General features: G+C 41.0%; 1 protein-coding gene across 1 annotated transcript in view; it reads right to left on the minus strand.

The window, feature by feature from the left end:
* LOC125461533 (RIPOR family member 3) overlaps positions 1-27,789 on the minus strand; it is a gene marked incomplete at its 5' end in the record, with an annotated part of 210,306 nt that overhangs the window by 50,665 nt on the left and 131,852 nt on the right. Inside the window, 2 exons of the mRNA XM_048550443.2 lie at positions 3,742-4,410; positions 4,706-4,835. Coding sequence (XP_048406400.2) covers positions 3,742-4,410; positions 4,706-4,835 — 799 coding nt within the window. The remainder of the gene's footprint in view (positions 1-3,741; positions 4,411-4,705; positions 4,836-27,789) is intronic.

The following is a 27,789-nucleotide window of genomic DNA, read 5'->3' on the forward strand; positions in this document are numbered from 1 at the left end:
GGTTAAGCAATTGCCCAACCAACATTCAGATCTAAACTCTACAGTCATGAACAATGAACAATAAATAAATTGATCTGGAGGAGCAGGCTTTTCAACAGTGCCCATCATCAATAATGAAAGAACCCAGCACATCAATGCAAAAGACAAGACTGAAGCAACTGCAGCAAGCTTCAGCCAGAAGTATATGATTCACGAGCCCTGAATTTTATTATTCCACCATAGGACATGAGGTGGACTCAAGAATTGGCTGAGACTACACCAAGCTGTTCCACTAGGATTACCAAGTACACCCTGTTCAAAGATAGCAGAAGTCGTCCAATCTGGTCAGTTACTGCCCCATCAGTCTACCCTCAATCGTAATTACATAACAGAATGATGTCAGTAACAATGCCATCAAGTGTCCCATGCTTAGCAATAACCTGCTTTAGAACATTCAATTGGAATTGAATACTCGGCCATTCAGCTCCCGATCTGAATATCATTTCGGCCCAAATATGGATGAAAGAGCTGAACTCCAGAGGTGTGGTGAGAATGATTGTTCTTAGTCAGCATTTGACCATGAGCGGCAATGTGATAATTTCCCAGATAACCATTCTTAACAACTTGAGGTATTTGCCACTTCTGCGTAAAAGGTTGGTATTAGTAAGGGCTATTTGAAGCAGTTCATTGCTACTAATCTTCCTTTGTTTTTGCTTTACCTTGGGCCTCTCTAGTGATCAGTGTTTTACTACCATAAGGTATCTGTATTTGAGCACAGTTTTCCAAAAACACCAAAGTCTATGAACAAAAGGAATAAATAACAACTACATTTGGTCGGACATAATTATTTGGTCCTTCCTCTGCGCTCTCCAAAAGCTAAAGTGGAACTCTTATGTCCACCAGCAGACTGTGCAAGGAGACAGCATGAATAGTAACCTCTCCATAAGTATTACTTTATGCTGCAACGTCAAGAAGTCTTAGTGAAACTTATCAATGGGAATCAGGGAATACCCTGGTTGGAGTTGTACCTAAAACACACAGATGACTGCTTGAGGTCAGTCATATCAGAACAAGGACATTGCTGACAGAGTTCTGCAATGTCATGTCCTAGGCCTAAGCATCTTCAGTTACTTTACCTTCTTCCATCATGAGTCTTCAGCCAATTCAGTTCACTTCATGGGATAGCAAGAAGCAATTGGAGGCACAGGTTACTGCAAAGGCTATGGACACTGCCACATTCTGGTGAGAGCACCGAACACCTGTGCTGCAGAACTTATCGTACCACTCTCCGAGCTGTCCCAGTTCAGCTACAACACTGGCTTCTATCTGACACTGTGGAAAATCGTCCAGGTCTCTCCTGTACACAAAACGCAGGACACATACAACCTGCCACTTACTGCCCCATTAGTCCACACTCAATCATCAATAAAGTGATGGAAAGTGTCATCAACAGTTCCACTAAACAACACCTGTTCATGGATGCCCAATTTGGGTTCTGCCTGGGCTACTCAGCTCCTGCACTCGTTACAGTCTTAGCTCAAACATGGACTGAATGAACCTTGAGGTGAGTGAGAATGTGTTCCTTGTATATCAAGGCTGCATTTGATTGGGTGTGACATCGAGGTGTCCTACTGAACTGGAGTCAGTGAGAATAAGGAAGTAAATTTGCCACTAGTTGTAGTCACAGTTAGCACAAAATAAGATGCTTGTGGTTGTTGGAGTTCCATCCTCTCAGCTCAACGACATCTTTACAGGAACTGTTCAGAGCAGTGTCCGAGGCCTAATAATCCTCAACTGCTTCATCAGTGACCTTCCCCCTCCCCCCCGCCCCCATCATTGGGTCAGAATTAGAGATGTTTGCTGATGAATGCTCAATGTTCAACAACATTTACATTCCTCAGATACTGGAACAGTCTATGTCCAAATGCAGGCAGACCCAAACAATATCCAGACTTGTGGAAAAATGGTCAAAAACATTCACTGCACACAAATGCCAGGCATTAACCACTTTCAATGAGAGACGATGTAAACATCACCCCCAGATATTCAATGGCTTTACTATCTCAGAATCCCCCATTGTCAACACTGTGTTATCACTGACAAGAAACTAAACTGTATTAACCATATGAATGCAATAGTTATGAGAGTAGGTGAGAGAGTAGGATTACTGCAGCAAGTAACTCACCCCATTTCCCCAAAGTCCATGGACCACAAGGCACAGCTCGGGAGTGTGATAGAATATTCCCATCATGCTTGGGTGGGTACAGTTCCAACAATATTCAAAAACTTGACACCATCCAAAACAAAGCTGCCTGCTTTATTGACACCACTTCCAAGAACATTCATTCCCTCCTTTACCAACACTTAGTAGCAACAGTGTGTGTCATTTACAAGATGCACTGCAGGAATTCACCAAAGATCCTTAGACAGCTCCTTCCAAATTCATGAACATTATCATACACAACCTGGGATGCAAGGTATCTGGACCAACCGGTAAAACTACCCTAACTGTAGGCAACTTTTCCACCCCTTTCAATTTTCACTATCCTTGGCCTCCAATTTCTCTGCTTCCACTGATATTTTGTTAGCATCCCCTTCTTTAGTAAATGATGCAAAATCTCATTGAGTTGTACCTTGAAGTAAATGTCATCTCCTTTGCCTCTAATAGGATAGACGGACAGAAAATTTTCAGGTTTCCTTTTATATTAGCTGCCATCATATTCTCATAATCTAATCTTTGACCAGTCTTACTTTCATCTTCACGTACCCTGCACCCACCCCCACCCCTTAACCTTGTGCTTTTGAGCTGACGTTGGGGATTTCTGACAATTAATCTGATGTTCATCACGCACATGCATCCTCCTTTCTTGTTTCTCCTCAGTCTTCATCTTCCTCACTGTCCACAGAACCATTTTTTGTCTTCCTTTTTACCCTTGTTGGAAAGTACCTAGTCTGGATCTGAAGTATTTCTTTCTTAAAGATCCTGTTTTTTTTTCCAGTTTCATTTAACACTGACCCAATTCCTTCTCATGGAGATTAAATCTCTTCCAAATTAGAATTTCTATCTTAGATTGTTCCTCACTCTTCTCCATTAACTTAGTCACTCTTATCCCAGTGCTACCCATAACTCTCTTAGTTCAGTTGGCCCAGTTCCAGATCCAGCAATGCCTCTTTTCTAGTTGGACCAAAAACATACTGATGGAGGAAGGTCTAAACACATCAGAAATTCTTTATCCCTCTTTACACTCTAATATTATTCCAAATGATATTGTGGTAGTTAAGACAGTCTAGAAATAAGACTCTCTCGTTCTTGCGCATCTCTATAATTTCCTTGCAGATATATTCCTTATTTTTTCTCACTTTTTTGGACGCCAAAAGAATAACATGACCATATTCTTCCTTTTTCTCAACTTCAACCAAATGCATTCTATCTGTGCCCCCTCAAGCCCATCCCTTCTTTCCAACATTGCAACTTGATATATTTCTGAATCTGGTTCTGCTCTGACCTCATGTTTCTGGATGCGAATGTATTACTAGATTACATTAATATTTCAAGAACTCATTGACATCTAATTTGGAAATTCTGAATCCAAAATGATGAAAGCTTTACAAGCTATTTAAGCTTTGACCATAAAATAGGACGATTTTGTTAGACAATGAAGTACCTTCCAACCTGAAGTACTTTCCTGAAGATACTAAAATATTCATTTCAATATTCATTTATAAATAAAGATAACTGTTGGAGAAACACTAGCACCATACCTTCAGAAAATCTCTGAAATGCAGAATCTGCTGCTCTAGTCTTCGAAGTTCCCTGTAATTTCTTTGGTCAGTCCTAAGAATAATTAATATTTCTTGCAGTATGGTCCCTATATTTACTGAAACAAATTCCATGCTTATGTTCTTTCCAGAAGACATTGAAGTGCTGTCCCGCTGTGTACTGAATACTGTCAAACTTCTCTGTGGACCAAATGGTTTGGTAAGATCTGCCTTCCTGATGTGGCCAGTTGAGTTCCATTCAGCATTTTTCTCTGTACATAGCTGAAATCCGTGATATGGTTTGATGTGCAAAGCAGATGTTGCTGTTGCCGAGCAACTTTGAAATTGTTTGTTTGGTACTGAATCTTTTTGAAATTCTCTTTGCTTTAGATATCTTGATTCTGCATAAGGTGATGGTACAGCCCGTTCTATAGGGACATGTCCTTGCAGGCTATAGGATAATTCCACAGATGGGTCTTGAATTGCTAATATATTGTCAGTGCGATGACTGTTTCCTTGTTTGTCTGTATTTGCATAATTGTAAAATTTCTCATTCTCTGGTACAGATGACAAGTTTGTGTTGTGGCATCCATTTCCTAAGTGATTAAAGATAAAATGTCCTTTTGTTTCATTGCATAATAAAGGTAATGTCTCCTCTTGTCCAATGTGCTGCTTGTGACAGAATAGAAAATAGAGGATTAATATATTCATTCACAATGGCTGTATTAAGAAGTCACCAAATTATGTTACTGAGGCATTTACCGTTTCTAGATATTCACATTTGCAATTCATGCTATTTCATACAAGACACGTCAATACAAGACTATATCATACAGTCTACACTTAACAGTCAACACCTGGCAGCAATTTCCCCTTATGCTTAGTTTTATATTTTTTATCTTGGACTGCTAAAGGTTATGGAAGTGCATTGTTCATTACAATGACACATTCATGTCGAAATACTCACAGAGAGGTACTTGTCCCTGAAGCTCGGTGTACTGGGAGGTGTCCAGTTATACACAGAGCCTTTGCGACTCGGCAAAGAGAATTTGGAGATTGATCCAGATGTTACTGAGACTTCATCATTATCAAATGGACTGTGATAAAGAAAAGCGTAGGAGAGAAATTAAATGCGGGTATTGAAACACAAAAACTCTTTCTAGATTTCTGAATGATATTTCTGAGAGAATAATGTTTCATTTTATCATGTGTGTCTGATTTTTACTCTGAGTGAGTGATTACATTTGGGGACATAGCGAAGGAGTGGAAGCAGGATAAAGGTAAACCACATACACCTGGATATAGTCAGGGAGTGGCCTCAAGTGCTGAGGCACTGTTTGAAACGTTTGTCTCAGTTATTTGCAAGTTCATCCTGGTTGTTTTCTTAAACATTAATCCTTCTTGTATGTACTTCTCATACCCAAACTTAAGATGGTGTCATGTGTGGTGACATTATACACTTTTCATTGTATTCCTGTACTTCTTTACTTAGTACATATGACAATAAATCTAAATCCCAGCCACTTCCCATGTCAATACATGTAAACCCATGATCTGCCCCTTACTCTCATGACCCCACATAATCCCTATGCAAAATTAGTGACAACTCATAATAGATAAGGCTCTGATCCATCACCCTTTGCCCCATACATTGTCCATGCCAATTCCAAATATCCATTATAGGCAGATATCAAAATCCAAGCTTGTTTGAAACATTCAAAATACCTATTACGGAATTCACTATATAAAATAATATTTCCATTCACGAAAGTCATTCAATGCATTTAAATTCCCTGAAATATTTAACCTCTCAAAAAAAATCAAGAATTTCTATTCATAACCTCACATCAAAAGACTGTTAATCTTTTAATAACATATTTGAGCTGTGAATGAAACTGTAAATTTACATCACCAACTTTGAGAATAACAGGCCATGGAAAGTAGCCAAGTTATACCGGCTAGGTGAACAAATCAAAAACCCAAGCTGCAAGTCATCTCAAAAACTTCAAATATAACAAAAGTTCTTTGGGTCAACTAAAAACCATTGAATATATGCTAGAACAGCTTTTTTCACTTCTCATAGACACAGTTAGACTTAATTGTACAGAACTTGAGCAATGGTGGGAACAATTAAGCTGTCAATGATTTTCAATGCACTCGTTCAGACTGATGAATGAATTCCAAATTTCAAAGGAAATAACAACTTGCACCACCGGAAAAACAGGGTGCTGATTGGTTGGCAAGTGCTCTTAATTGTCTGAGTTAACAACCTTGCTAATACATCCCCCAACATCATGTTGTAGCTTATCAAATGATTTTATAAATACAAATACATGACATAGAATTTAACAAATCAGCCACGTGAAAAACGTGACACAATAGTAAGAGAGTTTTTTTTTGTAAAACAACTCCCCAAATGATTTTCACCCAGAGATAGTAAGAACTGCCGATGTTGGAGGCTGAGATAACAGCGTGGAGCTGGAGGATGACACCACCCGGAAACTGGAGGAGTAGCACCTCGCCTTGGAAGCCTACAACTCAATGATCTCAATGTGGACTTTACTCGCTTCAAAATCTCCCCACCCCCATCCTTATCCCAGGACCAACTTTCCCTTTCATCCCCAGCTCCTTGATCTGTCCATCTTCTCTCCTACCTATCCACTCCTCCCACTCACTGACTAAACCCACCGCTACCAACTTGCTATCACCATCCCATCTACCTTTCCCAGCCCAATCCTTCCCCCTATTTATTTCAGCCCTCTTCCCCTCCCCCATTTCTGAAGAAGGGTCCTGACCTGAAACGTCAGCGTTCCTGCTCCTGTGATGCTGCCTGGCCTGCTGTGTTCCTCCAGCTCCACACTGTGTTACCCAAAATGATTCTGCTGCATCAGACTAATTACTGGATAATCTGACAAAATAAAAACAAGTCCACAGGGGTTTGAACAATGTGAGCTATGGAAAATCATGTGTGAGTTATTGAGTGTGGCCTTTCTCAGCATCGGGAGCAACTCATTGCATTTCCAAACAAAGTTCTTGGCATTGAGATGAGCTTCTTATGAGACAGCAGGGAGATACCTCTTAGCATAGATTTCAGGGGATTTCCAATTTACAAACTTATGAACGCCATTAAATATGAGCACAATCCCATTTATAGTTGAGATTTTAAAAATCCAGCAAACAAACATCTTCTGTACCTACAAACAGCTGTTTTTCATTGTTCTAGATTGTGTTCTGACTTGTGTACAATTTGACTTGAGAATGGACTCCAGAATGAAACCTATTTGCAACCAGGGACTGTCTGTATTGTTTGTTGCCAGCCTCATTGACTGCAAGGCCAAATAGAACAGGTCCTCTCCACCCCAGTTTAGGACAGCAGGACTGCATGTGGGAGGCAAGGAAAAGAGAACCTTCTCATGGCACTTGAGGCATTATAAATACATAATCGCATTAGTAAATATGTGTTCATTTCTCTTCATCGTTAGCCATATGAGCATCATTAATTTTAGCTGCAATTCAAGGAATTAAGGTACAGAGGCTAGCCATCCTTTGTGCCACACGATGTTCTAAACCTCCCTGAGCAATAGCTACCCTTTCTATCGTGCCACCAATAACATGGAACTTTATCATGATTGAATGAGAGAGCATCAGAAATGATGAAGGCTCCCATGAGTTTGTAGGCTTAACTTCTATAAAACAGGAAAAGCATAAAAAGATCAAAGTGGTGAGCTACCCTTACAGTTGGGATTAGACAGAGGATGCTGACCTCAGCAACATCAAACATTGTCAATGAAAAGTGATTGCATACAGCTCAGTTCTATTGGACAATGTTCACAAAGAAGTCCTGCTTGTGTTGCTTTGGTTAATACTGAAGCACAGTAGGATGCTGAAGGTGCAGTTCTGTTTGTTCTTAGTCACCACAATGCTGCAGGTCTCATGAATCCTCACCATCCATCACATAGCTTTGGTGTCCAGTTGTCTGAAGCAGAAACCCAAGGATTAACCTGCATCCTTTGTCTACTGCTGTATGGGAACCTGATCCACTGTGGTTCTCCTGCATCTCTGCTGCATTATGAGGGCACCTGTGACTGGAAAATCAATATTAGGAGATGGCTCCATATCCACTGGAGACTGACGCTTTGTCCTCAGCTTTCAGACACAAGTTTTTCTCATCCATTCATGTAGAAGCGGTCAGATACATGCTGTTTAAGCCATGTGTCACACAAACAGTGGGTGATTGTATGTGTGGTAGCAATAATGGGAACCCATGCCCACAGTACCCAAGAAAGACAACATAGCATGTAGCATAATAGGAGACATCTTATAGCCAAGGTGTGAATGGCTCCTGAACCTTGTGCTGGCAATGGGACCTTAGAAGGCGTTTATGGCCCCTGAAATTAAGGTGAATCTTTACAGCTCATTACTAGACATTACTTGTACTTCACAGCCATGACTAGGATTAAGTTGCAATGTTCACTGACATGGTCAATATTGCTAGCGCTAGGGTTGGTTGGCTCACTTGGTTGGACAGCTGGCTTGCAACTGGACATAAGTGACATAGACCCCTGACTCTGATTGACAGAACCATCTGAATGGCCATGTCCAAGCACCCGGACTAATATCAGATGATACCCTTGACTTAATGTGCTGGTAATCCCTAACTGAAGGCAGCACCCTTGGCTTGATTCAGGATTACTCCCCACAGATTTTGAGACATTTGTTTGAAGCACAGTGTGTTCACCATGTAAGCTGCTGGCACAGGTATGACACTGACATAGCATTGTGCCACACTGCAACAAGTTCACTCCCTTGACCGATCACTGAAGTGGATAACTTTATTTTTAACTTCTGTACTGCTACCCATTATATCTAACTAAAATCATAGCTCAAAATATCAAACTTTTAGACACTTGCGAAGTAATCTAAAAATACCTGGTCATTTTTTAAAAATAGTCTTCATTTAACATCTGTTACAATTTCTATTTAAATGACTTCCATTAGTTATGACACATTGCAATTGTCCAGATATACATACTTAGTGCAGTGCTTTTAAAAGGACAGGACAAGTTAACAGCTACATATCATGATCAGTTCCACCAAGTACTACTGATAAACACAATCACTTTGTTATAGAAAGGTCAAGTCTTACTAATTTAGATTATTGTGAAGTGACTAGGATGATTGGTGAGGATAGTGAGGGGATCTTGTCCGCATGAATTTTAGTAAGATAGTTGACAAGACCCAACAACGGTCGACTGGTCAGAAAATGAGTAAAGCCCATGGGATACAGGGGAATTGGCAAGTTGGATCCAGAAGTAGCTCGGTGACAGGAAACAAAGGGTAATGGTTGATGGATACTTTTCTGAATAGAAAGCATTTTCCAGTGCTGCTCAGTGGGCTTACAGTTGAGTCCCTTGCCGTTTCTGGAATGTATTCATGATTTAGAACAAAGTGTGGAAGAATTTGGCAAAAGTGATAGTGAGGAGGATGGCTGTCAACTGCTGGATAATATCAATGGTATAGTTGGGGGCAGAAAAGTGCAAATGGGATTCAATGTGGAGAACCACGATAAACACATTTGGGATTGGTAAACAAATAAAGAGAATGCCCAATAAATGAGAGGATATTAAAAGGGGTAAAGGAAGTGTGCATCCTGGGAATACATGGCCATAGGTTCCTGAAGGTGGCAGGGCATGTAAATAAGGTGGTAAAAATTGCATATGGGATGTTGTCCTTCAGCAGGGTGAGATATTCAATACAAAAGCACGAATGCAATGCTTGACCTGTATAAGAGTGTCTAGGTCACAGCTGGAGTTTTGTGTAAGTTGTGTTCACCACTTTACAGGGAGGACATAATTGCTCTCTCAAGGGATTTCAGAGATGATTTATAAGAATGTTTATTGATCTTGAAAATTGCATCAATGAGTAAAGATTGAATAAGCTAGGGCTGCTTTTCTGAGAGGAATTTAAAGGTGACTTAAATTAAGCGTATTAAATATTGATTGGTTTGGATAGAGTGAACAGGAAAGGCCTGGTTCCCTCAGCAGAGAAGTCAATTACCAGAGGAACAGGAATTTAATGAGATTGGTAAAAGAATTAAAGTGTACATGAGAAGAAGTTTTTCCACTCACAAGGTGGTGGATGTCTGTAAATCACTTTCCAGCTTAGTGGCTAAGGTAGATCATTTGAAAGGAATTGGATCTGCACCCAAAACACTGTAACCTGCAAAGCTGTCGCCAAATGCTGCGAAGTGGAATTAAAAAAGGCAATTACTTTACTCAGCAGGTTCTGATATAATGCGATGATTAGACTGTTTCTGTGCCTTAACATTCATATGGTTCTGTCACATTTGTGCATATTCTTGTCTACATGTGTGCTTAATTTCCATTGTGTATAAAACTGTGATCTCATAACCATCACAGTATTTCACAAAGTCTGTAAGAGCAGGAAATTTGGTGGATGGGATGTGTTAATTTGGCTGCAATTGATATTTTCAGTTTCCCAGTAATGAGTTGATGTAAAGATTAAGTCAGCTGTATTGCATTGCTGGCTTCCTACTTTCAATACATATTGTTCAGACCATTGCAATTTTTCTTTTACTTCTCTCATTTTTGATTTGGAACTGAGTTGAAGTTGAGAACTGACATTTGAACTTTGAACAGCAGCTTGTTTTTTTTAAGAAAAAGGAGAGAAGAAAGACAGATATTTATTGTGGATCACTGTCCTAGAAAAAGGAAGATAAGGTTAATCACTGCTGTAAGAAGACGGTAGATGATTCAGCCCTGAGATATTTCTATTTTCAGGGACAGCTGATTGAATGTTGAACTGTCAATCAAGGGAGGTACATTGCTGACCAACCAATCACAGAGAACGTTGAAGAAAAGAACAGAAAACAAAGGGTAAACTGATTCTGAAACAAATACAGAAATCATTGCAGAACCTGACCAGATGTGGCAGAATCTGTGGAGTGAAAGCAGAGTCTCCACAGACAACATGCTGAAGCTACTGGACCTAAGCCTCATCACCCATTTCAACTTTAATGGCCAAATATATGAACAGATCAACGGGACGCCCATGGGAGCACCTATCGCCGAACTAATAGCCAAAGCTGTGATGCAGAGACTGGAAAGTACGGCCCTTCCGCTAATCCAACCATAACTATGGATACGTTACATGGACAACACCTTTGTTATTATTAAATGGACCAAACTAGAGGAGACACATGAACTAATAAACAACAACTTCATCGGGATCAAATTCACCAGAGAAGAAGAAAACAACAAACAGCTCCCACTCCTGGACATCACTGTAGGGCACAGGATAAATGGAGCATTCCTAACAAAGGTACACAGGAAAGCCATACACACTGACCAAGTACTGAATTTTAACAGCAACCACCCTAACACATACAAATGGAGCTGCATGAGAACATCATTTAAATAGGCAGCAACACACTACAGCAGCTCAGAGCTACACCAAAAAGGAGTACCTCTTCCAGGTATTGAGAGACAATGGATACCCAAAAAACTGGGTCAGAAGATGCCTACTACACGAACAACACCAGGAAGATACTACATGCCCTGACACATTCATTACGCTACCTGATATCAAAAACACATCTGAACTGACCACAAGGCTCCTATGACCACTGGCCAACAGAGTGGCACACAAACCCACATCAACCTTACACCAACTGCTAACCCGAACCAAAGATCCACTACTCACTATGGACAAGACCAATGTCTTATACAAGATTCTCTGCAGAGACTGTGACAAACACTACAATTGGTCAAACAGGAAGGAAGTTAATAACAAGGGTACATGAACATCAATGGGCTACAAAAAGACACAACCAATATTCACTCATCCCAATCCACACGGATAAAGAGAACCACCAGTTCAACTGGGACAATGCCAAGATCCTGGGACAAGCTAAACAGAGACAAGCACAGGAATTCCCAGAAGCCTGGTACTCTACTAAGAAAGGCTTCAACAAACACATCGAGCTCAACGCCATATATACTCCACTGGAAAACCGGAAATGAGGCAATCCAGCTCAACAGACTCCACAGTTTAAATAATAGGCAGGAAAATACAATGGCACTTCATCAGAGGCTGCACTGATGATGTTACCCAGCAGGGTAATGAAACGTCTGTGAAACAACAAACCAGCTTAGTGAGCCAACCAAGGACAACACCCACAACCCGAGCTACAAATCTACCCTAAAACATTAAAGCAGAGTCAATTTTTTGGATCTAGTAACCATTCTTTAGAACTCATTCTGACAAAGGGTCGCTGGACTCAAAACATTGACCTGATTCTGACTGAGTTTAGAGCAGCAGGCAATTTTGTGTATTAAAAGCTTCTGGACAGAGCTGCTTCTGTTTTACAAGCCTTTTGGTTTCACTTCTATTATCAACTTGTTGAATGTTCTGTGAAGAGAATCCTATTAAGTAAGAAGTCAATGGATAATTTTTGAAGTCTGCATCTTTGGAATTTAAACAAAAAATACACTGTCCTATGAGATCGTAATACAACCTATTGACCAAGGATTTCACGATGGCCTGGTCTTCTTCATTGAAATAATCATCAAACTGGCAAATTATGGTGATTTTATTTTATTTCTAATTTATCTCTTAACTATGTGTGTGTGTGTGTGTGTGTGTGTGTGTGTGTGTGTGTGTGTGTGTGTGTGTGTGTGTGTGGGTTTATGATCAAAGAAGATTGGGTTTGATCATAAATATTAGTTACATTGCCTTGTTTATCTGTGTTCTCTCAAAGTTGCATTACAAATAACAAACTGTTAACTTTTGTTTAAGTTATAAACTTTTAGCACTGGTTTCATGATTGTTTAAAGGTGGTATGCACAAGTCCACTTTGCAATTTCAACTATGTTGTACAGTTGTTATTGTGGAACTTTATGGCACAGGGAAGCAAACAGTTGTTAGTCCAGATTGAGAGGCAAAGACAAATTGGGATGGGGGTATTAAGTCAGGCTACAAGTTGAGACAAGCGGTAGTCAGTATGGATATTTGGCCATGAAGGAAACAAGAGATAATTCAGTGAGATGGGAGGCTGACCCATTGAGCATTGCAAGAGGTAGTCAAGGATGGTTTGGGATGGTGGCGGGGGTGGGCGGAATGCCACACAGGAAGAGCGTGGTGTCTTGGATGACAGAGCGGTTGAAGGGTCATGGTTAAGAGGCTCAAATTTAAAGGTGATGGAAGAAAGGCAGGTTATGAATGTGTTCCAAATCGACTGTAATACCTGTCTGTAACTGACCATTACTTCAAACTAATTGTGCTATTATAAGGTGTCCAAATCTAAAAAGGAACAGTTTTAGCTATGGCCCATGGAAAGAGTTGAATACCTTATTACTCAGCAGCAACATGTTTGAGATTTGTGAACATGTGATGCCTACATTGTCATGACCATAGATCATAACCCTAGATCAGCTCAGAACCTGTCGAACTTGAATAACAATATGATTTTTTTCTAAAAGAAAAAGGATGTACGGACAAAGGTTTATTGCATTTGTGAATTCACTGACTGCTTGGAGAAAGAGTCTCTGGAATGTCACAACTGCGAGGTGTCAAAGAAGCTTCAAAGTGACCAAATGCATTACAAACTGAACTATAATTCCCTATATGTATCTCAGAATATAAATATGATGGTAAAGAAAACAGAGCAGCCTGGGAAAGAGATATAACTGTAATTTTCCTCTTTCAGGAATACGGAAAAGGGTTAAAAATGAGATTAAACTCCAGGCACTCTGTGTTAGTAGCCTGATGACCTCGTGTGTGGCCTAGTTTGCAGTGAGGCTCACAGCTCTGAGAGCAGCCCTGCACTACAGATAAAGCAAAGAGAGAAGAAAGAACTCTCTTACTCTGAGTGCTGCTAGCTGAAAGTGTCTAGGACCAAAATAGTTTCAATCAATCTACACAGCCAAACATCTCAAAGAAACTGTTCAATTACCAGCATCAATGCTACCAATAACATCCACAGCAATGGTCAGAACGTTCAGCCATCTACTCTTCACAATGAGATCTGGGAGAAAATGTTTTCACAAGGGAAGGAATCCTTCTAAAATGACCTTTGCTGTGATCAACTGAAGGGATGTGTTAATAACCAGATGGAGCTGGTTCACTCCTCCTTATTCAGATGTTTACTAGTTTGAGATATCCCACCTGGAGCCATAATTTGGGGAACCTCATGTGGGGCCTGGTTGTAATAATATCAATGCCCACAGTGTTCACAAAGTTGACTTGATGGATTCACAATAGATCTAATACATCCAGTATTTTTGCAACCTCAGGTGGGAAGAGAGGATGGTAAAAAGGAAAGCTGTTATCAGTTATCAATAGCAAGGCCTGCAGCAGGCAGAACCAGAGTGAGCAACTGGTTTGCAGATGTGCATCCATCATTTCTCAAGTGCGTGAAAAGTCATCATTAGAGCTCTCTGGGAACAGCCAATGGCACTTGTCAATTGGAAGGGCTTTCATTCTTGAGAATGTCAATCGACACCACAAAAACACTCAGTACAAATGTGTGAAATAGATATGCCCAATACCTCTGCTAGTACTACCCATGACGTCACTCTGTCCCACTTACTCACATCTATTGTGGTTATTTGGGTGCTGCCATGTTTTTAGCTGACTGAGTATTTCACAAAGTGTGCATGCACAGAACCTTTTGTATGCATAATTGGAACCTTTCACACATGGAAGCATCATAGTAGAATGACACTAGTGTGTCACTGTATCTCCAGGACTAGAACCAACCAAATGTAAATGTCCGAGATAGTTCAGCCTATTCAGGGAAGTAGTCACGGAGATATGAGGGATCCTGCAGACACTCGATTACTGTTTGAAGTGACAACAGTAATGGACTTCTTTCACCACAGGCAACATGCAAAGCATTTCACAGGTTGCCACACACAGGCACACTAAAGATGTTCAATTCCCACTTCTGTCATGTGAATTATCATCATTTATTCATGGATGAAGACAGCTAGGCAGCCAGATTTCAGGGCCATCACACATTTCCCTGGAGTGCGAGAGGTCTTTGATGAGATCATAGAACATAGAACATTACAGCACAGCACAGGCCCTTCGGCCTTCGATGTTGTGCCAACCTGTCATACCAATCTGAAGCCCATCTATGCTACACTATTCCATGTACGTCCATATGCTCATCCAATGACAACTTAAATGTACCTAAAGTTGGCGAATCTACAACCGTTGCAGGCAAAGCATTCCATTCCCATACTACTCTGAGTAAAGAAACCACCTCTGACATCATGGAGTTATTACAGCTCCCTAGCAGTAGCCAATGGCTTTCATTCTTGAGAATATGTGTTGACACCCCAAAACTGCTCTCAGTATTAATGTCTGAAAGGTGCATCTGTAGTATTCCTGCCAGTGGTATCATTCTGTCTTATTCACTCATATTTATTGTGCGTATTTGCATGGCGTCATGTTTTTTGCTGACAGAATGTTTCATGAAATGTGCATGAGCAGAACTTTCCACATTTGCAATATGAAACTTTTGGAGGTGTCAGACAATACAGCCTTCATTCTTTGACTGTGTAACTGGTCTGCAACCAAAAGCAAAGAATCATGCATGTCTGCGCTCGTTTCACAGGCTTATATGTATTGCTCAATTTGCAGATCCCAGATCTTTAAGGCTCTAGCTCAGACTGATGACTGGATCCTGTGTGACATAGGCTTCAACTTTGGTGCCTGTTTGATGAGACATGATGAGACAGAGACCGAAATGATGAGGCATCTTCACTGCGCAGTGAAAAGGCAGCCCAATGCACCTCATGCCTCTGTCAGAACTATCATTAAACAAATGAATGGTGTGCTGAAAATATTATTTTACTACCTCAACCAGTCTGAAGGAGCTCTGCAATATGTGTAGTGTATCATGAACAGTAGTAGTCTGCTGTTCACTGCACAACTAGGCCATGAATTGAAGAGCATCCCACCTGTATTCACCCTCCCCAAGTAACCCGTGGCTAATCCACCTCCAACTCCCTGGACACTATGGACGATTTAACATGGCCAATCCACCTGACCCACACAGACACAGGGAGAATGTGCAAACCCCACACAGCCAGTCACCAAGGCTTGAATCGAACCAAGATCCCTGTAGCTGTGAGGCAGCAGTGCAAACCATTGAATCACCGTGCCACTAGCGTACCTTTGTAGCAAAACAAGAAAATCTAGAGCTTTCGGAAAGCACAAAGGATACATGGGTTTGTTAAAATTGTTCATTACCTCTACTGTAGATGTAGCACACGATATTGTTTTCATTTTATTTATGTGTAATTCAGCATCATTTCAGGAGCAATAAAATATGAATGAATTGAACAAACCTGCGAAGCGGCATGACTTTTTTCTGGATGCAAGAGCCGTGGAGAGATACACAATGGATGCGAGAAAAAAATGTCATGCATACCCAATACAAAAATTGAGGTAACTACTTGGACATTGACCATTGGCAAAACTCCACTGAATGTTCAGCATGACTACCAACCCATGCCAGTCTCACTATTGACACTGCCACTCTCCTCTGCCACCTAGAAAAGGAGCAGACTAGTGTCTCCTACACCCATTAGTGAAAACTATTCCTCAGGATATCTGTTTTTCAGTTGGACATATGTCTATAAGCTTAATGAGACTGGGAAAATTCAAATCATGCACCATAATTACAAGTCCTTGATTGGCCTACAACAGCTCAACTATCTCTGTTGGAGGTAATCTTGGACAACCATCTTGACATTGCATATAAAAGAGGGCCAACTGAGCTTGTATGTTCAACCAGACAAAGAATAGCAAATGCAAAACTGGACTCACACAAGAGCACATAATTCAAGACTAAAAGCAAACATGCAACATTGATGGTCACAGGGAAGTTGAGGACATTCCTGCCTTGTGGAGAACACAATGCGTGCCAGCCATGTGGTTTGAATTTAGATATCTGAAGAAACTAGTCCAAAAATGTTACGTAAATAGAGTGAAAGCAATAAGGAGCAACGTTTACTTGTGACAGTGAACATTTTTAACACATCCATTGTTCTTTCATAAAGTCCTAGGCTTTCACTTACTTATGCCCACCACAGCTTGTTGCAATCCCCATAACCGCAGTTGGGGTGGATGTGACTGCTCAATGCCCTGTCACATCACCCTTGATGATTGTGGTGAAATTACTCTGCATTTGAGGTTTCTGGCCTACGGGCTCTGGGCAATCTTCCTTGAGACAATGGGGTCAATGGCAGAGGGGTTAAGAAGAGACCACTTTTGGGGGTTCCCCGAGAAGAAACCTTATTATCCTCCAGTGATAATGGGATAATCCCACCACACCCGGCATCTTCCCCTACAACTGCAGGAAGTGCTACACTTGCCCCCACACCTCCTCCCTCACCGCCATCCCAGGCCCCAAGATGACTTTCCACATTAAGCAGATGTTCACCTGCACATCTGCCAATGTGGTATACTGCATCCACTGTACCCGGTGTGGCTTACTCTACATTGGGGAAACCAAGCGGAGGGCTGGGGACAGCTTTGCAGAACACCTCCGCTCGGTTCGCAATAAACAACTGCACCTCCGAGTCACGAACCATTTCCACTCCCCCTCCCATTCTTCAGACAACATGTCCATCATGGGCCTCCTGCAGTGCCACAATGATGCCACCCGAAGGTTGCAGGAACAGCAACTCATATTCCGCTTGGGAACCCTGCAGCCCAATGGTATCAATGTGGACTTCACAAGCTTCCAAATCTCCCCTTCTCCTACTGCATCCCAAAACTAGCCCAGGCTGTCCCGCCCTCCCCCCCACTATTTATTCCAGAACCTTCTCCCCATCCCCCTCTCTGATGAAGGGTCTAGGCCCGAAACGTCAGCTTTTGTGCTCCTGAGATGCTGCTTGGCCTGCTGTGTTCATCCAGCTTCACACTTTGTTATCTTATATCCTCTATCTCTGTTTGACGGCAGCTCCCTGTCTTCCTGAGGGGAAAGAGTACCTGAAGATGCCTCCCCCTCTTGCCTTAGCCACTGCTAAATAGGGCCCAGAGCCAGACAGAGAGAGAATGCAGATCAGAGTTTGTATGGGTCATATGTTGGGCCTGTTTTCTCAGAGCAATTACCAGCCTCTCTGTATTGGAAGCTATATATTTACAGGCTTGAGACATCGCAGAACTTCTCAAACTTCCCAGGCACAGCATCTGGGCTTTATGTCTCAATAACCTTTGCTGTATGCCCAGCAGGGTCTTGTTGCCACCATCAGAGCCCATCATGAGTGTAAGGCTCATCAGGGGCCTGATCCCCAGCAGTCTTATGAGTGTCAGGAATATGGGCTATCATATTCTCAATCAGCTGCTGAGATGGGTGTGTGTGATGGAGGCTCAGTGGATTGTGCTCCCTAACCTAAAAGTTAACCCTCCATGACTTGTGTGGATCTAACTGCACTGAGAGACATTGTGAACGAAACGGACTACAGTACATCCTGTGAGTTAGTGGCGTCATCATCTCCAGAGCATAGAGTCTTTAGTCTTCTGTTGTGAGTGTGGGGTAGACTGGGCATTGCCAGAACCTACAGTGAAGCAATAAAGAACCATGTTAAGAATTGGAGATAGTACAGACTGCAGATGCTGGAGAATCTGCGATAACAAGGCGTAGAGCTGGATGAATACAGCAGGTCAACCAGCATCAGAGAAGCAGGAAATTTTCTGAAGACAGGTCTAGGCCCAAAATGTCAGCTTTCCTGCTCCTCTGACGCTGCTTGGCCTGCTGTGTTCATCCAGCTCTACACCTTGTCATCTCTATGTTAAGAATCGGCATAGTTTATGACTGAATCACATTTCCTCTTGTGCCTCCTGTGTCCAGGGAAATGCATTCTCACTCTCATGCATGGCCATTCCAGCCTTCATCTCCTTCGACCTGCATTACTTCTTTACCTACAAGAGTGAACAGTCTCATGTCCTGTATTCCACCTCTAGTCTTTGCTTTACCCATTATATTGTGGTTCTATTTATCTTGCATAATAACATGCATGTTTAGTGACATTTTAAATGACACCTAATCTATAACAGCTGCATGCATCTCAATCACACATACGCTCATAGGAGTCTAACTGTTGCAAGCTGTGGCTTCAATTACAATACAAAACTCAGGATGGTCATACCAAGCTCAGTAGCCTAAGTGACCGCTTGGGCAGACACAATAAGTGACGATGCCATGAGACACCCTTTGGCAACTTGCAACTGTGGTATTTCATCAGCTGGATCAGAGCATGTCACTATCCCTTTCCTACACTGGATGCAGGTTCTCCAATAACTTAGTTCAGACTACTTCAGGCAAGCAAGAGGGCTTTTTTATATCCAACCATGTGAGAAAAACACCTCCTGTCATTCCTGAAGGTGTAAAGAAGAATCTGCAGGATCACTTCGCAAAACCAAAAAGTTGGTCCCTGGCCTTAGAAGTGCACAGTTTAGTAAGTCTTTAGATGTGACTCACGGGGAGCAGAGGGTACCCAGGACGCAAATAAATAATATGCAGGGATGTGGTGCAGGAGCATGTTTGGGGGAAGGGGTTGGTGAGGGTGATAAGAGTTGCAACAAGAACTGGGACAAAGTTTTGACAGATCAGAGTTGGGCAAGAATGTTGTGGGTGTAACACTTGGTCTCCTTGTTTATTTGGGAAGCTCTTTCATAGATTGCTTAGTAATTATTAACAATGCTGCATGGTTAATTAATGGCTGCATCCACCAGCAAATTCCCACCCACTACATGATCACACGTCTCAGAGTCACAGAATAATTTCAGAGCAGAAAGAGGCCATTCAATCCCTCGTGTTTACACTGACATTCCGAATAAATAAGTCATTTAGTGCCATTCTCCTGCCGTCTTCTCAGGACCCTGTACATTTTTCCTTTTCAATGTCTCAATTGAACCTGATTTTCAAGCAGTGCATTCCAGGCCCCTAAGAGCGAGTTTTCTTGCATGTTACATTTACAAAGCATTTAAGTGGTAACTGTTCCTTTAAGTGAGAACAGTTTCTCTCCATCTACTGTATCCAGATACCACATGATTTTGAATCACTAAATCAAATCTCCTCTCAGCCTTCTTTCCTCAAAGAAAAGCAGTCCTAACTTCTCTATCAATTATGAAGACAGCTTATTTCTCATCTCGAGACCCATTCTCATGAATTTTTTTCTGCACACTCTTCAATACTGTCAGATACTTCCTAAAGTTCAGCAGTGTGCACTAAAAATTTTAACATGAATCACATGGGGCCAACATACGACTCAAAAGCAGAAATGGCCCAGTTCTGCAGTTGAGAAAGGCACATTACAGATTATGTTTACCCCATGTTACGAATGCAAGTTTCCATGTTACTATCGCATATGATGATAAACTGAAGTGACATATCTATAGGTTGGAATTCTAATCAATGGGACACAGGAGCAAAAACTAGTCAAGAAGTCTCTATGGGGTATAAAAATTACAAATATAAATCAGCACATAGTTATAACAAAATAAATTGCAAGGAGAATAAGAATGAATTAATTCAGGGCATCTATGAATGCTAACACTTAGTCACCTCAGATGAGAATAAATAACAGAGGAAAACATTTAAGAACAAAGTTAAGCTTATGGTAACAAAAATTTGCATTTATATAGTACCTTTTAATGTAGTTAAGTATTGCAAGGTGTTTCACATAAATGTAAGGATGCAATAAAAACAACAAGCTGAAGACAGAGACATGAGGACAGCAATGAGCTATGTGAAAACAGGTATTTGCAGATAAAATTATATATAAAAGTCTAGTTCAAAAGATGAAATATTCAGCAATCCAGTAGGAGCCCACAGGGGCATTTTAAATTATATCAAGGGATATTCAAATAGGCTATTTTCAATTCTGCCTGGAGAATGTGAAATGAAGAAATTTGCAGGAAAAAAAATGCAATCTTTCTGCCCAATAAAAATATACAGTCTAGGAATTCAATACAGTTGATTTGTGTTATTAATTTCTTAAACAGCATTTTTGTTTGGAAGTCAGTACGACACCTGTTAAATCCTTGGAATTTTAGCTTTGATATCTTTCTCAGTTCCCTCTTAATTTGTGATATCCAGTATGAATCAAACTTTCTAATAGTTCAGACATCAAATGGTTAAAGTGGGATTTATGAAGAATGTTAATTCACTCCAAATTCCCCATGAATGTGCCTTGGGCTACACTGCTGCATTACATGCCCTCTAGATTTTAATACATTCTTGATTTTAATGTCTAAATTGTTTTGCTCCATCTCAATTCTTTGCTTTTGCCACTCTGATCTTGGGGGTTGATCAGCTTAGTTGACTGGATGGTGGGTTTGCAATTCAGAGTGATGCCAACAGTTTGGGCTCAGTGCCAACTTAATCTGAGCTTCCAATGAAGGTTAACCTCTCCCCTCATTTGAAGTGTGATGACCTTCAGGTTAAACCACTACGAGTCAACTCCTAGCCGTCATAAGGTCTGGTAGAACTATGGTGACTCAACCTGTACTTTTTGTTAAAGTCTGATCTACCCTTTGAGACCAAAACGAATAATATTGAATTCTATTTGCAACAGGTTTTTCTACTTACTTAATCTATCAGTGCTGCTTTACAACTTTCTACTCCAACACACACTACTTAGCACTGTCAGCTAATTTGGTGCCATCATTAAACTCAGGCACATAATTCTCTATTCCTTCATCCCTGCCTTTAACACACACTCTGAAAAGCTGAGGGCCGAATACAAGAGGTTATGGAGGGAGACAGTGTGAGGGAAAAAGAGAAGGAAATAAATCCTAACAATCAGGCTACGTGGACATATTTCTTGCCTCCCCACCAATTCCCCACCTATATTAATAGTCACCTCCAATTTCAAGGAAAGAAAAGAACAAAGAAAATTACCAGCACAGGAACAGGCCCTTCGGCTCTCCAAGCCTGCATCAACATGATGCCCTTCACAACTAAAACCCCCTAACCTTCCGGGACCGTATCACTCTATTCCCATCCTATTCTTATATTTGTCATGGTGCCCTTTAAAAGTCAACTATAGTATCTGCTTCCATTACCTCTCTCGGCAGCAAATTCCAGGTACCCACCACGCTGTGTAAAAAAATCTTGCCTCATACATCACCTTAAAACTATGTCCCTCGCACCTTAAACTCATGGCCCCTGGTAACTGACGCTTCACCCTGGGGAAAAAGCTTCTGACTGTCTAGTCTGTCCATGCCCTTCATAATCTCGCAGACCTCTATCAGGTCCCCCCTTAACCTCAGTCGTTCCAGAGAGAACAACTCAAGTTTCTCCAACCTCTCCTCAAAGTTAGTGGCCTCCATACCAGGCAACATCCTGGTAAATCTTTTCTGTACCCTCTCCAAAGCCACCACATCCTTCTGGTAGTGCGGCAACCAGAATTGAACACAATACTCCAATTGCAGCCTAACTAAGTTTCTATAAAGCTGCAACGTTACCTGCCAATTTTCAAGTGCTTTCATTCTTACTAACAACTTTTTAAGGACCAGTACCTTATGTAATTAGTCAGACAAGAACTGAACTGGATTGATCCATATTAATGCCTATACAAATCCCAAACTGTAACTTTACATTACCATTTCCACTTGTCTAATACCATATGAGTAGGATAGAACTTACAAGGAGTGACTCACAGATTGTTGTGTGAATAGTCAGTCTTCATATTGATCATTTAAAAATGTGCCACTTTAATTGAGCCTCCCTTTTTTTATAAATTGAGTTATACAAAAAATGTTCATTCTCCATCCAGACTTAAAGTGGAAATCAGACCAACATGGAACAGATTTCTGAAACCTGTCAGCACAGCACATTACTTCCACAGGTCTATTGATTCACAACCAGTATAGAGCTGAATTCTACCGAAAATATAATCAATGCTATTTTTGTAAAAGAATACTTAAAAGAAAAACATGTCAAGTAATGGTTTGTAGCATTATTCCATATATGCATTATACACACAGAAGTTTTTAGGAGGTAAGGCGATGATACTGCTAAAAAACCAAGTTCTAGAAAGTTTGTGCATCATTTGCTGCTATAACAAAGCAGTACCTTAAGGTGGCAATATTGATCCGGAACTCCTTAGGCTGAGACACCAAATCAAATATAGGAAAATGGGTACTTTTTCATGACACATAACATTATTTTGCAATATAAGGGATATTGCTAGTTGTAGGTGTGATCTGGTCTTTTACATGACTCTATACAGTGTAGCAAAGCAGAAGTAAGTTAAAAGATGATAGTTCACTGTGATTTCTAATGGATTTAAGGTGCAACTTGGATGAACTAAAGCAAAATGTTTTTCTGACCTGTTTGATAGTAGAAGGTATTGGCACTGCTCAAAGACTGGTTTGGGGTAGTGCTAATTCCCCAGGATGGACATGAATTTTTTTTCAGGGAACGGTGGGAAATTGTTAACACTCTAATATACATCATGAGAAACATGTTGTTGAGAAGTAAGCCGCTAATTCTAACATGTTAATAGGACTGTGCGCTTTAGTTTTAGCAATCTTTGAATAATTATTCTTAGATTCCCTGAGGTCGGGAAACCCAACATCTGAAGGAAGGTGAAAAAGGCCAGACCTATAGCAAATCAAAGTGCTTGAGGAGGCTTGAGGATTTAATAGCTTCCTCATTTTCTTTAACTTCCTATTGTAAATGCATTTCCAGCATTGCTCGTGGACAAGGAGAAATAGGCATTCTTCGACTTGGCTACTCTAAGCTAACCTGCTGTTAGCTCAATCTCCATCTCTTATTCAGAAACAGAAAAATGCTGTAGAAACTCAGCAGGGCCAGCAGCATCTATGGAGAGAAAGCAGAGTTAATGTTTTGGATCCAATGACCATTCTTCAGAAGGCCTCTCTTATTTGATCAGCCTCTCCCCAAACTTTTTCATCTCCATGTCAGCCTGTGATACTCTCCACCACCATCCAAAATGCTCCAACACTTCACCTCATTTCAGACATTGGCTGCGGCCTGGCTTTATAACCCCACCTCCCCAACACCAGTCAGACTCCCAATCTAGTTACTTATCAGCTGGGTTTGGAAATAAAATTCAATGCAGCCCTACATGACTGGATTTCCCAGACACTTCTCTCTGCTCCCTTCACACTTTGTTGAAAGACATAATTGTCCTAAATATACAGCAATGTTCTTTTAGGCCTGTTATAACAGTCTAAGGTTAAGTACTTTATTTTGTGAGCAATGTTTCTGTTAATAATGCCCCACACACCATTCTCTAACTGTGAACTATTACGGGAAAACTAGACATTTTCCCAAATGTGGAGGGGAGTATCAACAGCAACATTTAGTTTTATTGCCCATTTGACAGAATAAAAATTCCCAGAATGTTTCACAGAGGAGCTAAGGAATCACAAGGCAGGGATGTGAAGGAGAAAAAACTCTTGAAACATGGAATCAGGGAAAAAGAGGAGGGGAAGTTGTGTATTAGAGAAGAATTAAGGGCTTGTGTTGGATTGTAGTAGGATTGATAGATAGAAAAACAGCAAGATTAAAAAGGGATTTTAAAAAAGGATGATTTTAAAATCAATTTACCAGAAGTTTCCAATTGACAAGAGTGCAAGGTAGGATACAGGATTTAAGTCTCTCTCAGAAAATAAATTTCATTTCAACGCTGGTTAAGAGCCAAATTTTCCAGACGCTAATATTCTTATGGAATATGATAAATAACGGCTCTGTACAGTGAAAACAATTCATTGAATTCCTGACGTCAGTGATGCTATTGAAGGGTAGGTGTGGAGCAAAGCGATGGCTGTTTCACACAGGTAACCACTCTGGAATGCGATCACTGCATCTCCTAGCAACCACTAAGGCAGAAGCATGTAAGCAGATACTTGGTAAAGTTCCATGATTTCAGAAGACAAAAACACAAAAAAGACAAAAAATGTTCAAAAATGTAAACTTTTTTCTAAGACATAGTGAAAATGAACATTCAAAATTGCAGGTACCACTGAAGTATGAAAATAAAGGGTTTTGTTTTCACAATTTGAATAGGACTGTTTCAAATTAGTTAATATTGGCTTTAAACAAAAAAACAAATCCCTCTAGAATGATTCAGTTTTGAAGATGCCTAAATAAACATGCACACAACGACCCTGACTCAAGGCATTAAAACAATAATTTCACAAGGGTCAACATGTTGAATTCCCACCAGACAGCAGTGGCTTCATCTGCCAGCCAAAGTGTCACGAATTCAACTATTCACAGATCCTATTGTTTACAACATAAGCAGATTAATGACATTACTGGATTTGTAAAAATGTGTTTTCTTTTCCTTCAGCAGTCCCTACTTCTCCTAACATAACTATGATTAATTGGCAGGCTAGTATTCAAAACATTGCCAATTCACCTCTCAGTTCAATCATTAAAGGGGTGTATATAAGCCATGTGTATCTTTCTACCCTTCTGTATTCTATTTCCTCCCCACATTTTACCTGACTTGTCATTTCTTCAACAGAGTACATAAGGGGCACAAAGGTGGTGAAGGGCAGTACAGTAGCTAAGTGGTTAGCACTGATGCCTCACAGCACCAGGGGCCTGGGTTCAATTCCACCCTTGGGCGACTGTGTGGAGTTTGCACATTCTTCCTGTCTCTGTGTGGGTTCCTCCAGTTGCTCCAGTTCCCCCCAAAGTCCAAAGGTGTGCGGGTTAGGTGGATTAGCCATGCTAAAGTGCCCATAGTGTCCACGGATGTGCAGGTGCAGTGGATTAGCCACAGTAAATGTGGGATTATGGGGGTAGGGTAGAGGCTGGGTCTGGGTGAGATGCTCTTTAGAGGGGCTGAATGGCCTCTTTCCACACTGTAGGGATTCTATGATCCTATGAGATCAATTACCCAACAAACCAAAAACTGTAGAAACAAATCTCAGATCTCAAACTTAAAGTCCTGGTGAGTGTTGCTTAACAAAAAGATCTCAGAGTACATGTTCATACTTCCTTAAAAGTGGAGTCGCAGGTAGGAAGGAAAGTACAGGTGGTGTTTGGTATGCTTGCCGTCATTGGTCAATGCATTGAATACAGGAGTTGGGAGGTCGTGTTGTAACGGTACAGGATATTGGTTAGGCCACTTTTGGAATACTGCATGCAGTTCTGGTATCCCTGCTATAGTTTATAAAATCATGAGCAGCTTGGATAGGGTGAATAGACAAGGTCTTTTCCCCGAGGTAGGGGAGTCCAAAACTAGAGGGCATGGGTTTAAGGTGAGAGGGGAAAGATTGAAAAGGGACCCAAGGGGCAATTCTTTTACACAGAGGTGCGTGTATAGAATGAGCTGCCAGAGGAAGTGGTGGAGGCTGGTACAAATACAGTATTTAAAAGGCGTCTGGATGGGTATATGATGAGGAATGGTTCAGAAGGATATGGGCCAAATGACAACAAATGGGACTAGATGAATTTAGGCTATGTGGTTGGCATGGACAAGTTAGACCAAAGGGCTTGCTTCCCAACTGTACAACTCCATGACTCTTAACACATTGGTGTAAATGTACACGATGCTCCAAAGCCACGCTTCATAACGATACTTGAAGTTATAGAATGGAGAGTAACCAATCATTTAGTTTGAACCAGTGATAATGGGAACTGCAGATGCTGGAGAATCCAAGATAATAAAATGTGAGGCTGGATGAACACACCAGGCCCAGCAGCATCTCAGGAGCACAAAAGCTTTCGGGCCTCTGGGTCTAGCCTCACATTTTATTATTTAGTTTGAACCAGTCTTGTTTTCGAGTAGGCTGCTCAAAGTGTTATAAAATATCAGACAAACACAGGGCAAGTTTTCAAAATTGCTCAACTTCAACTATAATTATCATGAGGTGGCAATAGAGATTATTCAGTTTTGTCAATCAATTTTCATTAGCAACAGAGAAAAGTTACAGCCACAGTTTCACAGCCTCTGTTTGTCCCAAATTGAATGGGCCAAAAGCTAAAACTCCCTTAGATTATTGAGTCCAAATAGGAATTAGTGTTGGTGAAATTTGGCCTCAATGCATAGTAGGAATTGAAAAGAGTTTATTAGGAAGATGTGGAGGAAAAAACAAGCATCAACCAGAGGGCTGGGCGGAAAGCAATGAATGATATTGAGGGAGACTAATGATGTGCTATGAGGAAGGTGCAGGCAGGTAGAGATAGAAGGGAAAAAGCAGAATTCCAAAGGGGACAGAAGCTTGTGCTGTAATGTTCTATGTTCTATGTTAATGGGCTAAATTTTGAAATACCGAGTTGGTTGGCACTGGATGTAATTTAAAAACCAGCATCCGGGTAGGTGCTCTGGATTCCAACAAGACTGAATTTTAATTTTCAGTGAAGCTGGGGCAGGGAACAGGGAGGCCAGACATCTCCAATTAACAGTCCAGGCAGCTCCTTTAGGAGCTTGTTAACAGACTGGGGATGTTGGTGCTGGAAAATTCAAAAGGATTTTAGTAAACTCAAACATACAGTCTGACACACATTAACGCACAGGTGCTGAATTCAAAGTAAGGCATAGGGACAGTTTATATGTTGTTAGAAAAATGATTGTATCCATGGGGATCTTGCTTCTAATATTGCATACTGACTCTAATTTGGGTATGTAGGCGCTTTCCCGAGCGTTTAGGCAGCTGACCTTCCAAGATGCTGCCGGCTGCCTTTGCCTCTGTTGCAGTGTACTTCTTCCTTCTGGAGACCCTTAGCACCATTTATTGGTGACCGGGCCAGTCTGTCTGCCCAATCAGATTGTACAACTAATGCAGTTGAGGCAGAAAGTCAGGACCTGGAGTTTACATAGGCTTCAGACTCTCGGCCCCTCCCATCTCAATATATAAGAAAGAAAAATAATACCGGGCTTGAGCAAAATTGATGTGAAATTTTAAAATTATAAATCGCCAATAATGAAGAAGCTGAAAATATCACCAAAAATAGATCCTGTATAAAGTTCAAACACAAGGATCATGTGAGGCTTTTTGATGAGGAATATGGACTTGAAAGGGAAT

This window comes from Stegostoma tigrinum, chromosome 19 (assembly GCF_030684315.1).
Source record: "Stegostoma tigrinum isolate sSteTig4 chromosome 19, sSteTig4.hap1, whole genome shotgun sequence".
Classification (NCBI taxonomy): domain Eukaryota; kingdom Metazoa; phylum Chordata; class Chondrichthyes; order Orectolobiformes; family Stegostomatidae; genus Stegostoma; species Stegostoma tigrinum.